The 13,981-nt window shown below is 35.7% G+C and overlaps 1 protein-coding gene across 7 annotated transcripts in view; it reads left to right on the forward strand.

The window, feature by feature from the left end:
* Window positions 1-13,981, forward strand: part of RBM46 (RNA binding motif protein 46) — a 51,914-nt gene that overhangs the window by 9,701 nt on the left and 28,232 nt on the right. For all 7 annotated transcript variants that reach the window (XR_009212620.1, XM_058435835.1, XM_032172170.2 and 4 more), the window contains exons 2-4: window positions 8,211-8,372; window positions 9,293-9,760; window positions 10,280-11,062. Coding sequence is in view for 6 of the 7 variants with exons in the window: in XM_058435835.1 (XP_058291818.1) it covers window positions 8,222-8,372; window positions 9,293-9,760; window positions 10,280-11,062 (1,402 nt within the window). In the remaining variant the exon portion in view is untranslated. The remainder of the gene's footprint in view (window positions 1-8,210; window positions 8,373-9,292; window positions 9,761-10,279; window positions 11,063-13,981) is intronic.

Consider the following 13,981-nt stretch of genomic DNA (forward strand, 5'->3'; position numbering starts at 1 on the left):
ATTGTATTGATGGGTAGATATTCCATGATATTACAATTATGAAACAATGTTGACTATTTAAGACAGTGCAGAATTCTATTACTCATTGGTCAGACTAGGGAAGTTTTAATATGTTTTCTATTTATATTTGGACAGATAGCTCTTAAGTTTGCTAATATGAAAAGTTTTATCTTGGAAAAGGGAGAGAAGTTAGCCATTTCATGGATGGGACAAGTGAGTAAAAGATCAGATGGGAGGTAGGAAGGACTGGCAGGTTGAATCTAATAACATGAGATTAAGTTGATTGTAAAATCTGGTTACTTGATATAGGGTGGGGCAGATTTGAGGTTTTTGTTGATAGCGTGCTGAATTTCAACCAACAATAGCATGCAGCTTTGTAGAACACCATTGTGCTGTGTCTCTGTATTGCTGGAGTTTTCCATTTTGGCCAACCCCACTTTGAAGGAAGAAGAGACAGGATAATGAGAGAACATAAACTATGTCATATAAGAAACAGTTAAGTAGCATTTTCCAGTGGTTCTGTAGAAACTTAATAGATAGGCCAAGGACAATTAGGGTATCATGCTGAAACACTTGAGTTAAAGCTGGAAAGTTCTTTTTAGCTGAAACTTTTCTTGGCCTTAAATACGCAGATGATCATTGTGATCCTTTTAAGAGGGATGTATAGTGATTTCTCAGATGTGTTTAGACATGGAACACATTTTGGAGACCTGTTAATCACCTCTGGAACAATGTTTTAAGGGATGCCAGTTTAGGAAGTGTCTGGTTAAAATAACTGGTAATGAGGTCAGGTGCCGTGACTCGCGCCTGTAATTCCAGCACTTTGGGAGGCAAGGCGGTGGATCACTTGAGCCCAAGAGTTCGAGACCAGCCTGGGTAACATGTTGAAACCCCATCTCTATAAAAAATTAGCTGGATGTGGTGGTGCATGACTGTAGTCCCAGGTACTTGGAAGTGAATCATCTTTAAAATGCAATTATATGAAAGAGGCAAGTTCACTTTTGCCAGAAGGTTAAAATCAGGATCGATATGTGAAAGCTACCAGGAAAGAGATTATGATACGTTATAAGAAATAACTTTCTTAAATAATTATTCAAAGTTTAGTTGCTCTAGAGGATAATGAGTTCTTTGTAAGAATCAAAAATAAGATGGATATCTTCTTTGTGGCAATATTATAAACAGGATACACATATCAGGTGGGTGGTTGAATTAGATGATTTTTAAGGTCTCTTATAAATGTGAAATTACTTTTATTAAGGGTTTTCCAAAAGTTTTGTTGCTGAACTTTTCCATCTAAGTTAATATAATGTTTGGATTGTTTTAAAAGCATGTAATAGCTTTTCAGAGAAGGTATGAATAATTGATTTGATGTTATAATCTAAAAAAAATTGTGAAAAAATCTGGATTCAGGTACTTGTGTTGCTATTTGTAAGTTGTATGAACTCAGGTAAATCACATAGCTTTTCAGAGATGTGAATTTTAAATATCTAAAATTAGGGTAATACAAGTAGGAGTTAGTAGCCCAGCATTTGGGCAAACAGATTTCTAATTTGAATACTGTATTTACCTTATCAATTTAACAGCACTATTACTTTCTCTCTTAGTCTCGTTTTATGTATTTTTTAAATGGGAAAGAAAAATATTTAGATTACTATAAAGAATAAATGATAATGTATATAAAGTGCCTGTCATTATATGTGGTATTTAATATGCCAAATCATTAAATGTAGAAGTAAAATGGAATTTCATAGATTAGGAAAGTAAAGGTCAGAGTTGTAAAGTGCTTGCCAAAATCTCCTGACCAACAACTGGAATTCAGGTCTTCCACACAGTTGCATCATTTTTAGTTAAATCATGATGTCTCTCCTTCCATGTCTCATTCATTGAATGAACATTTATCATATGCCAGGGAGTCTGCATGGTGCTTGGGATTCAGAAATGAAAGGCTAGACCCTTTTCAGTGTCTGGTAGTGGGAGGGAGATGGAGGGAATTGACAGTCACGGGATTCTGAAATGGATTCTGTGATATAAGTATGTATAAGGGAATACTTGATTTAGAGTTGAGAGGGAGAGTCAGGGAGGGTTTTCCTGGAGAATATTAGGAGTAGGAACGGCCAAGAAAGTACAGAAGGACTATAGGAACAATCTATATAAAGGAACATCTATGAGCACCTGGCATATTTGAGAATTTGCAAATAGGTCAGCATTGTTGTTGGCATATCGTAAGAAATGAAGCTGGAGGGAGAGATGATGAAGAGATCCTTATGGCTTTCTAAAGAGTTTAGATTTTATTTTTTAGGAACTGGGAAACCCCTGAAAGGGCTTTTTATTTGAGTAGTGCATGCTCTTGATAATCACAGAAAAGTGAAAAGTAAGGGTTACTTGACTGCTTATTCCTACTCACCAATAATAACTACCAGTAAAGTTCCTTGTAAACTGTTCCAACATTTTTATATTCCTACACAGCCATCTATGAATGTGTACATGTGTATCTTTAAAACAACACATACACAGCTGATATGAAAGTAAATATATTTTCTACTTGCTCTTTCTCACATGTTTCTTGAATATTTTTCCGTATCAGTACACGCAAATCTATGATATTCTTTAATAGCTTCATAACATTCCTTGTGTAGTTGTATCCTGATTTTTGATGCAGTCCTCTACTGAAAAGCAGCTAGATATTTTCTAGACTGTTATTTCTATAGACAGTGTTTCAGTGAACATTCTTATGCTTATATCTTTGTATACTCTTGCAGTTATATCTGTAGGTTAAATTTTTAGTAATTATGAAATATATGTGCATTTTAGATTTTGATAACTATTATCAAATTTCCCTCTAAAAGGATAATTTCAGTAATGCATACGTGCTAGCAGTGTATGCAGTCTTAAGTTTTCCCTGAGTTTTCTGGTGGGCTTCCTAGCAGGTAATTATTGAGGACCTTCTGTGTGCCAAAGACAATGGTGGGTACTAGAGAAAGTGTTCAAGGCCGAAGTGGTCTCTGCCCTCATGCAGCCCAGAGTTTGAACCATAGGAAGCCTGCAGGTGTTTTGTTTGGTCTGTACACTTTCATTACTGTTTGACAACTAATGTCAAACAGTAATGAAAATTAAAAGTAAATTAATTTTCAGTTTTTAAATATTGAGAGATTTTGAAAAATTGGAAAATTTGGTATAACTAGGCAAGCTGGATTCTCTTGTATTAGTTTGCTGGAGTTTAGTAGCCACTGCCTTTTTCAGATGGTGCATTGGACTTTCTAGGAGCACGGTCGATTCCATTTCTTATGGTCTCATTTCTTGACCTCTTAACATTTCTTGCCAGAGCCTTGTAAAAGCATTTGAGTGATCGCTAGATGTTCAAATTTAAAATACCCAAAACTGAACTCTGATCTTACCCCTAAAACCAGTTCTACTCAGTCTTCATCTCTCTCCTTGCTGCTTAGGCCAGAACTGTGGTATCATCCTTCACTTGCCTGTTTACCTCACAGTATGTCAGAAAATTCTATTGGATGTACTTCAAAATATATCTTAAGTCAGACCACTTATCCCTTCCACCTCAACCTCTCTGGCCCATGCCACCATCATCTCTTGCCTGGATTTTAGTAGTAATCATTTAAATGGTCTCACTGCTTCCACCTTTGCACTTCTACCAACTCCCCACGTAACAGCCAGATGATCCTTTTAAAATGAAAGAACCTATTACTCGTATGCTCAGAATCTATAGTAGCTCCTCATTTAACTCGGAATAAAAGATAAAGTTTATAAGAAGTTACCTGACTTACAAGGTATACCTTGTACGTGCCAAGTACACCTTTATATAAGGACTTTGTCTTGGTTTCTCCATTTATATGAGATGTTCTTCCCAGATAACTGCATGGGTAGGCTCCTTAATTCTTTGCTGGAAGGTTACCTTTTTGGTGAAGTCTGCACTAGCTTTCCTGTTTAAATTTGCAAGTTCTCTTCCCTTGTCAACCTTCCACTGACCCATGTGCCCTATTCCTGTTCCTTTTTTCCCTAAGTGTTCTTACCTCTTATTTGCTTATTTTTTAATCATCTGTTATTTTTTCCCCATTAGAGTGTAAGCTATGCAAGGGAGAAATTCCGGCCTTTTATTTACTAATAATATCCCAGATGTAAGGAGTAGTGCATAGAATATAGTTGTTCCTTAATAAATATTTGTTGAACAAATGAATGCATTTTGAATTTGCAGGCTCTGCTGTGCAGTTTGTTTTTCTTACTGTTTTATTAGGTAATAATAATAGGAAATACATGTATAGTGCTTATATGCAAAGACCTATTTTAAACCCTTTATTCTGAATCCCCTGAATCCTTCTACCCTGAGGTAGAAACTGTTATTATCTACTTATTAAAGACAGGTAAACATAGGCAGTGAGAGGCTAAATAATTTGTCCAAAGTCAGAGCTTAGTAAAGGAAGAACCAGGATTCAGATTTTTTAGCCAGTCTTGAACCTGAGTCTGTACCTTATAACACCATGCTGTCCTTTTTATTTTAAGGAAATTAGCTCTTTATGATGTATTGCAGATCATTTTTCTGTGTAATTTTTTTGACTTAGTTTTTATGGATTTTTTTTTGCCTTGTAAAGTATTTTTATGTAGTAAAAAAATCTATTAATGTATTTTTTTGAGGGATTTGTTTCAGACAGGATCTTGCCCTGTTGCCCAGGCCAGAGTGCAGTGGTTTGCAATCACGGCTCACTGCAGCCTCAAACTCCCAGGTACCTTTGAAGCTTTTAAGCTTATTTTTTAGAAGGATCTCCCTAATTTTAACATTAATAATTTAGTCATTTTCTTCCTTATTTTTGATTTGAAATAGAAGTTTAAATTAAGCAGATATATATTTTATATCACCTTGACAGCATTATGGAGATTTTGTTTGAGGGCAACAAAATTAAAAGTTGGAACAATATTTAGGAACCTAGCACTAATTTAAGTAAGAAATAATTGTCTGAGAGCAGGCTGTAGGGATGGATGGGAATAGACTGATTTCAAGAAATATTTAGGGCTGGGTGCAGTGGCTCACACCTATAACGCCAGCACTTTGGGAGGCCTAGGTGGGTGGATTGCTTGAGCTCAGGAGTTTGAGACCAGCCTAGGCAACGTGGTGAAACCCAGTCTCTACACACACACAAAATAAATACAAAAATTAGCCGGGCATGGTGGTGTGTGCCTGTAGTCCCAGCTACTTGGGGGACTGAGGTGGGAGAGTCACCTGAGACCAGGGGGCCAACGCTGCAGGAGCCACCTTCACACCACTGCACTCTAGCCTGGGTGATAAAGTGAGACTGTCTCAAAAAATGAAATAAATAAATATTTGATAAAATCTTCAAGTCTTAGTGACTGATGAGCTGTGCATCAAAAGACTCTGGGATAACACCCAGATTTCTGGTTGTGAGAGTTTAGAAGAGAGGAAATATGTTTATTGGGGTGCCATTTATTGGTTGAATGTATGAATCATTGAAATGAGGTAAAACAGGAAGGAACAGGTTTGGAAGATAAAATGATACTCAGTTTTTCATATGTTGAATTTGAGATGCCTTATGGATATCTCATTTTCAACACTTAAGTTCATTGGGCAATTTGATAAATGAGAGTCTTAGCTTAGAAAAGAAAATTGGGCTTAGAGATACTAGGTTTAGGGAAATACTAAACTCTGTGAGTGCATGAGCTACTTTTTTGCCTTGTTTTTTTTTTTTCCAGGATTATTACATTGGATATAATATAAAAATAGCTTGGGAACAGCTTTAAAGACTGTAAAAAGACTGTATGTTTGTGGTATGTATGATAGGGTGTTTTTGTAGCTATTTTCATTATCACTCAGAAAAGAGTATTAGTGTCTCTACAGGGGAGTCTGTCACGAAGGTGGGAGTAGAAAGGATGTCACCAAGGATCACTACTCTAGAGCAAAAATTCAGATATTTTAAAACTAGGAAGGACTTAGAGGCTACCTAATTTAGCAGTGACAATTTATAATTTCTGAATATTCCATTTGCATAAAAGCCAACTTGGGGGGCTTCCTGTTCTTTAGGAGACTCTCAGGTAAAGTTGCGACAGAAGATATGCTAAAATTATTTTCTTAGAAGAAAGGGATATTTGTGATTAAGCAGACCTGGGTTTGAATTCTGTCTATGCCACTTTCTGGCTCTGTGATCTTTTAACACAGGGTAACAAGGAGATCTTTTAACAAGGGGTAGTATGATTTTTCTCTCTCTCTCTAAGCCTCAGTTTCTTCCACTGCTTAAATGGAAATGGTAATTTTCTTTTAGCAAGGATGATAAGTAGCTTCCACTAGCTTAGAGATTAGAGATAATGAGTGGAAGTGTCCCAACATTTCTAATAGACCTATTAAGTAAATAGAACCTCTTATGATCAATATTTTTTCAGCCTGTTTTTATTGTATCACAGCTTTATTTTGAAGCCAGTTACTCTAAAGAGAAGTTGAACAACTGTATTCTAAGCTATAGTTATTTGCAGATGTTTAATGATTTGAAGGGATCCAATGTATGCATAAAAATTGGCATTTGTGAATATTTGTATTGTCTAAGCCAAAAAACGACTCCTAGATGATTTCTTTTTACACAAATTAACTTATTTGTTATTCATAAAAACTCTGTGAGATAGGCATTATCTGCATATTGCAGATAAGGAAATTGAGGTATAGAGGTGCTTAGTAACTTATACAAAATTATATAGCTAGTAAGTGAAAAGAAAGTATTTGAATCCAGACAGTCTGTCTCCAGAGCCTCTGCTATACCAAGTACTATTGAGGATAACTGCAGTGACAGTTTCACTTACCTTAGAGCAGTGATTCTTTGTTGACATCTTTTCCACCTCCACCCTCATGACAGAATTCACAGTAAAGATGCTGGTACTCCTCCCTAGATATGTATCTGCCATATCACATGTACCCCTCAACCTTTGAGAAAATGAAAGATGTTTCTGAAAAAAACAAATGATGCCTGTGTCAGCAGTGTGGGTTCACAAAAAATTAAGAAGCACTGCTTTCTAGTATTTATCAGAACTAACCTTTATTTGATTCTTATGGAAATTCAACAAGCTTCTTACATACTTAGTTTCCATAAATTTTAGCCGCAGCTTTGTGGTAACTTGTATTGATACTCCATTTTCAAATGAAGAGACTAAGATGTAAAGAAATTGAATAAATTGCCCAAGGTTGTACAACTCAGAAGTCTGAAATGAAAGTGCTGTGACTCAAAATTTCATACTTTAAAAATGTTATGCTATGATGACTTGGTTTCTATTTATAATATGGAAGGTTCTATTGAAAGCCAAAATAGATTTCTCTGTGTACTCTCCATTCTGGGAATTTTAATGTTTGCATTTATTCATGTTAACATTAAATGAGAGAGATATAAAATTAACCAAGAGACAGAATAAATCAAAGCATTTTTTTTAGGGGAAAAACCTGAAGTATATGCTAATTAAGTTCATTTTAAAAAATTAAAATACATTTTTATATATGTGGTCAACATAGATCTCAGCTCTTCTACCCTAGCTCCTGCTCATCTATTGACATAACTTTAAGTTGCTGCCAATTGGAATTCACAGTAGCTCCTGTTTTTGCTCAGATGATAAGTGGTTGTGCTCTGTTCTCTCTGGTAACAACTTCTAGTAGATAGGAACAGGGGTTGGTTTGATGCTCTGTTTACTTATTCCAGCCATCTATTCAGTTTTTGGTAACTGGTGAAGCTCTTGAAGATTACTGACAATGAGCAGTTTAGCTTTAGGCTGTGTGTATCTGACAAGTGTAAGCCACAGAAAAATCCAGTTGGCCTATATGATAAAATGATTTAAACTTTGGGCTATGTAGATTGGCAGGTATATTCATTGATGGCTTACATTTTGTTGTTATTCTATTTGCTTTCCTTTTTCTTCTCTTTCACTTAATTTTGTTTTTCCATTCTTTGTTGCTTTCTCTTTTTCATTGTTTGTGTCCCTTTCTTACAACTTAGGCCTTCTAAAGGTACTGCATAATTGGTCAGTGACATCCAAAGAAGTTTCTAAGTTCCCACTGTAGGGAAGAGCTTTGGGGCAGAACCTCAGAGGACAGTGAAGGCTAATCAAACATGCCAGCCACAACTGTCTTTGTTTTTCTGCAACCCAAAGAAATGCCTTATAGATTCTTGGTATTCTGTTGTAAACTTAACCAGCGTTATTAAACTTTATTTTAGGAACTGCAACCATGAATGAAGAAAATATAGATGGAACAAATGGATGCAGTAAAGTTCGAACTGGTACTCAGAATGAAGCAGCATTACTTGCTTTGATGGAAAAGACTGGTTACAACATGGTTCAGGAAAATGGACAAAGGAAATTTGGTGGTCCTCCTCCAGGTGTGGATTTGTTTACAATTTTAAATTTAAATCTTTTAAATTTAATCTTTAACCTCGTCAGGTAGATTAGACATGTATCCCTACAAGTATTCCAAACAATAGCTCTCTCCTTATAACTGCTTTAAGACTTTTTTTTTTTTTTTTAACTGTTGAGGAGAGTTAGATTATAAATGTTATTCATGTCTTACCATTACATTTTTTCAGCCCTGCTCTTCATCTAAGAAGCAGTTGAGAAAGAAGCTGGGCTAGGTTGAGAAAGAAGTCAGGATTAGGAAAGTAGGGAAAAGGGTGCTACTCTAGGTGTTAAAGAGGAGATCATCGGGGGAGGAATTTGAAACAGCAGTGAGTAGGTGAGTGGTGTTTAAACTAGAAAACCAAGTGGAAACAGGTAAATAGAATGTTCGACTTTTCTACCAATAGCCAGTACAATTCCTTTGCTCGAAACCCTTCAGTTTATCACACTTAAAATAAAAATCTGGCTTCTGGTTACCTCAATGGCTGCAGCACTTACCACTTCCTTTCTCAAGTACATGTTAGCTGTACAGGCTTCCGTAATCTGTGTTGCTCTGATATAAAAGCACTTGCTTTTTCTTCTTTCCGAATGCCCTTTTCCCAGATAATCTTCATGGCCCACTCTCTCATTCTATTCAGGTCTCTGCTTAAATCTCATGTACCCAGAGATTTGCCTGACCACTCCCTTGATTTTCTTTGTAGCACTTATCACTCACTTGTTATCTCCCTTCTGTATTGAATATTAGCTTCATAAGGGAAGGGGCTTTATTTTGTCCACTATTGTATCACCAGTACCTAGAATTGTGAGTGGTGCATAGCGCAGCAAATTTGTTGAATGAATATATGATTGAGTAGTGAGTACAAATATCCAATTAGAATTTATGTGTCTATTCATTTTTGTCTTTCAGGTTGGGAAGGTCCACCTCCACCTAGAGGCTGTGAAGTTTTTGTAGGAAAAATACCTCGTGATATGTATGAAGATGAGTTAGTTCCTGTATTTGAAAGAGCTGGGAAGATATATGAATTTCGACTTATGATGGAATTTAGTGGTGAAAATCGAGGTTATGCTTTTGTGATGTACACTACAAAAGAAGAAGCCCAATTAGCCATCAGAATTCTTAATAATTATGAAATTCGACCAGGGAAGTTTATTGGTGTGTGTGTAAGCTTAGATAATTGTAGATTATTTATTGGAGCTATTCCCAAGGAAAAGAAGAAAGAAGAAATTTTAGATGAAATGAAGAAAGTTACAGAAGGAGTTGTAGATGTCATTGTTTATCCAAGTGCAACTGATAAGACCAAAAATCGTGGTTTTGCATTTGTGGAATATGAATCTCACAGAGCTGCTGCTATGGCAAGGAGGAAACTAATTCCAGGTAAACTGATTCTTTTAAAGGTTGTTTTTCAATATTAACATTATTACAAATATGGAGAAATGATAGTACATCACGGATCAAAATACATAATGCCACTTAAAGAGGAGTAAAGAATTGTTTGAGTAATGAAGTAAAATAAATCACATGATTCTAAAAGACAAGAAATTGTTCCAGTAAAATGAGTCCTATTTATGATATTTTTACTGGATGTATACACTTTGAGCTGTTAATTGTTGTTTAATAAAAATCCAAAGGGTTAATTCTTCTGATAAAGATCTTATCAATTAATTCTTGTGATAAAAATCTATCTTTGAAGTGTATTTGTTCTATTGACTCTTAAATTACATAGTAAGTTTTAGTTGTTCAGTAACAATTTTTGTGTGAATAGGAAACAAATGCTTAACCAAATTTATTGATTTGTAGTTGAGTTTCTGCTTCTCTGGGGAAACAGTTTTACTGAACATCTTTAACTTTTATTCTTTATTTTAATTCTCTTAAAATTAATTTTTTTTTTTACAGGAACATTCCAACTATGGGGCCACACCATTCAGGTAGATTGGGCTGACCCAGAGAAAGAGGTGGATGAGGAAACCATGCAGAGAGTTAAAGTTCTTTATGTAAGAAATTTAATGATCTCAACTACAGAGGAAACAATTAAAGCAGAATTCAATAAATTTAAGCTTGGTGCAGTTGAACGGGTAAAGAAACTTAGAGATTATGCTTTTGTTCACTTTTTCAACCGAGAAGATGCAGTGGCTGCCATGTCTGTTATGAATGGAAAATGCATTGATGGAGCAAGTATTGAGGTAACACTAGCTAAACCAGTAAATAAAGAAAACACTTGGAGACAGCATCTTAACGGTCAGATTAGTCCAAATTCTGAAAATCTGATTGTGTTTGCTAACAAAGAAGAGAGCCACCCAAAAACTCTAGGCAAGCTGCCAACTCTTCCTGCTCGTCTCAATGGTCAGCATAGCCCAGGTCCACCTGAAGTTGAAAGATGCACTTACCCTTTTTATCCTGGAACAAAGCTTACTCCAATTAGTATGTATTCTTTAAAATCCAATCATTTTAATTCTGCAGTAATGCATTTGGATTATTACTGCAACAAAAATAATTGGGCACCACCAGAATATTATTTATATTCAACAACAAGTCAAGATGGGAAAGTACTCTTGGTATATAAGATAGTTATTCCTGCTATTGCAAATGGATCCCAGAGTTACTTCATGCCAGACAAACTCTGTACTACGTTAGAAGATGCAAAGGAACTGGCAGCCCAGTTTACGTTACTTCATTTGGGTAAGTTTAAAAATACTTTAAACAATGTATAATATGAAATTAGGAAATACTGTAGATTATTTTTAAATTCATTTATTTTGAACTCTTAACATTAGTGGTAAGTATGTAACATAAATTTTATCTCAATTTCATAAAGTCATGATAACTTTTTTGAAACTTGTGCCCTGTAAAATCTTCCTACATTTAGCTTTTTTTTTTTTTTGAGAGATGGGGAGTCTCGCTCTGACGCCTAGGCTCCTGTGCAGTGGCATGATCTTGGCTCACTGCAACCTCTGCCTCCTAAGTTCAAGCGATTCTCCTGCCTCAGCCTCCCATGTAGCTGGGACTACCAGGCACGTGCCACCACGCCCGGCTAATTTTTTGGCTAATTTTTTGTATTTTTAGTAGAGATGGGGTTTCACTGTGTTAGCCAGGGTGGTCTCGATCTCCTGACCTCGTGATCTGCCCGCCTCGGCCTCCCAAAGTGCTGGGATTACAGGTGTGAGCCACTGCACCCAGCCTACATTTAGCTTTTTAAGCATTACTTAACCTGCAGGAAAATTTGGTTTTGACTTACTATAGTGTTCATAACCCTGTTTTATTTATTTATTGTTTTTTTAATGACTAATTCTCATTAGTCATTAAATTTTTTTTATAAAACAAAATTTTTTTTGTATAAGTTACAGGATATGTTAATTAAACCAATTTATAATAGAGTGTCCCTGCATCTTTGGTGAAGTCTACATAATGATCTTTTTAAGGGGCAGGGGTAGGGAGTTAGTAAAATCAGTGGGATTTCAGATGGGCAGATGGGTCGTGTGTAGGCACAGCTTTATGCTCACCAATCTGGAAATTTGTCATTATCACTCATGAAAGACAAAAAGCATCATGAAGAGATGTTTGTGACCATTCTCTTTTTTAATTTCATGTTTTTCAAAAAGTAAATTTTCTTTAAAACGTTTGAAGGATAATTATGAAAGGCTTTGCAAAAGCATAGAAAGATATGCTCACTAAATATTTGACATTGTGAAGGAAGAGACATAATATCACTATGGTGTTTTCCTACTTTTTACTGTTAGGTTAGCCTCCCCCCCTTTCACCCCCCGAAACCTGTTTATTTTTTAATGCGGCTATAGATTTTAGTTGATGATTACTTTGTGTCCCAAATAATATTTATTGGAAGAGTAGTGGTTTCCTGAGAATCAAATAAAAGAGAAAGATCTTTTGAGGGTTATCATTGTTTCTAGATTATAATTGTGAAACTCTTCACTGAAAATTATTTTTTATATGGTTGCAGAACCATAGTACAGAAGCTTACATGTATTTAAAATTCATATTCTCAAGTTTAAGAGAAAATAGTCAAGAAAAACATTCTCAAAAGGGAGAATAATTTTTATATATTGTTTACGCTTCCTTATGTACCATTGCCACTGCCATAGTATTACAAATTTTTTTTTTTTTTTTTTTTTTTTTTTTTTTGAGACGGAGTCTCGCTTTGTCACCCAGGCTTGAGTACAATAGCATGATCTCGGCTCACTGCAACCTCTGTCTCCTGGATTCAAGCAATTCTCCTGCCTCAGCCTCCTGAGTAGCTGGGATTACAGGCGCCCACCACCACGCCCAGCTAAGTTTTGTATTTTTAGTAGAGACAGGGTTTCACCATGTTGGCCAGGCTGGTCTCGAACTCCTGATCTCAGGCGACCCGCCCTCCTTGGCTTCACAAAGTATATTACAAATATTTTTAAGAGATTCTGATAAGGAGAGATCAACAAAACTTGTGGGACTAAAGGTAGGGTTCCGCTTGAAGACACGTTTAAGCAGTGTCCTCAATTATTAGTTTGGAGATATTTGGGGATTTAGCATCACTGAAGCTAATAAATTCTTAGTTCTTATTTCTATTGATGCACAAAATAGAAGCCTTCAATTTTACTTTTAATAAAGACCATCTAAGTTAAAGATAAAATTGTTAGATAGACAGCAAATAATTCAAATTAAGTTTCCTAGAGAAAAATGGGTCAAAACATTTTTTTGGAGTGGGACGTAATTAGTTGCTGAGCAAGTTTCTCCCAAGGATACTTGTGTCTGATCTACCATGCTAATACTGAAAGATTTTTAAAATTTCTATCCCCCGTCATTCCCTTACACATAAACTTCTAAAATTCTTACAACATAGCCATGTTAGTTTAATTTATGGCAAAATTGTATGTAGACATTGTTTGCCCATTTCATAAAGAAGATTCAGATTCTATATGGAAGCAGAGCTTATAACTCCCTTATTACCATAGTTAACTAGATAACATAGTTAAACAAACATATAGTTCCCTAAGAAAACACCTAATCAGGTACAATATTTTCAACTTAATTATGGTTAATTAGTGATCAAGGTAACGTCAATAAATGAAATCCTTAGTGGGCACATGCAGATTGCTTTAGTCATCTATTCCAGATTTTATCAACCTTGTATCAATGCTGATTTTAATAAAAAGTTGAACAATTTGTATTTTATGTATTTCCTCAATCTGTATTCAGTCTCAGAACAGTTAATATAATGTAAGCAAAATTCACATATAAACAAAAAGATTAAACAAAACCCTAGGTCCTGTTTTGGTGGAGTACACAAAGCCTGAGGTCTTGTCTATGGACAGTAATACAGAAATCCTTACGGTGCTTGACTACCTATGTAAGTGAAGATTGTTGAGTTTGAGGCAGGAAAATATATTTAGGCAGCTGAGAAGGTGAAAGAGAATTCAGGGAAGCAGAAGAGCCAGAGATCAGGGGTCTAGGAAACTTTGATCAGAAAACAAATGTCAGCCCTTCAGAGGTCATTAAAGTAGGGCCAGGAGCTGTAGACAGCGAGGAGGTTCCATGTTGCCCCATGGCAGGTTAAGAGTAGATTTGAGTGTTGCTATAGCAGTGTTCTGGATCACTTTTTCCCTTCTG

Source organism: Hylobates moloch, unplaced genomic scaffold, assembly GCF_009828535.3.
Source record: "Hylobates moloch isolate HMO894 unplaced genomic scaffold, HMol_V3 SCAFFOLD_3, whole genome shotgun sequence".
In the NCBI taxonomy this organism is placed as follows: domain Eukaryota; kingdom Metazoa; phylum Chordata; class Mammalia; order Primates; family Hylobatidae; genus Hylobates; species Hylobates moloch.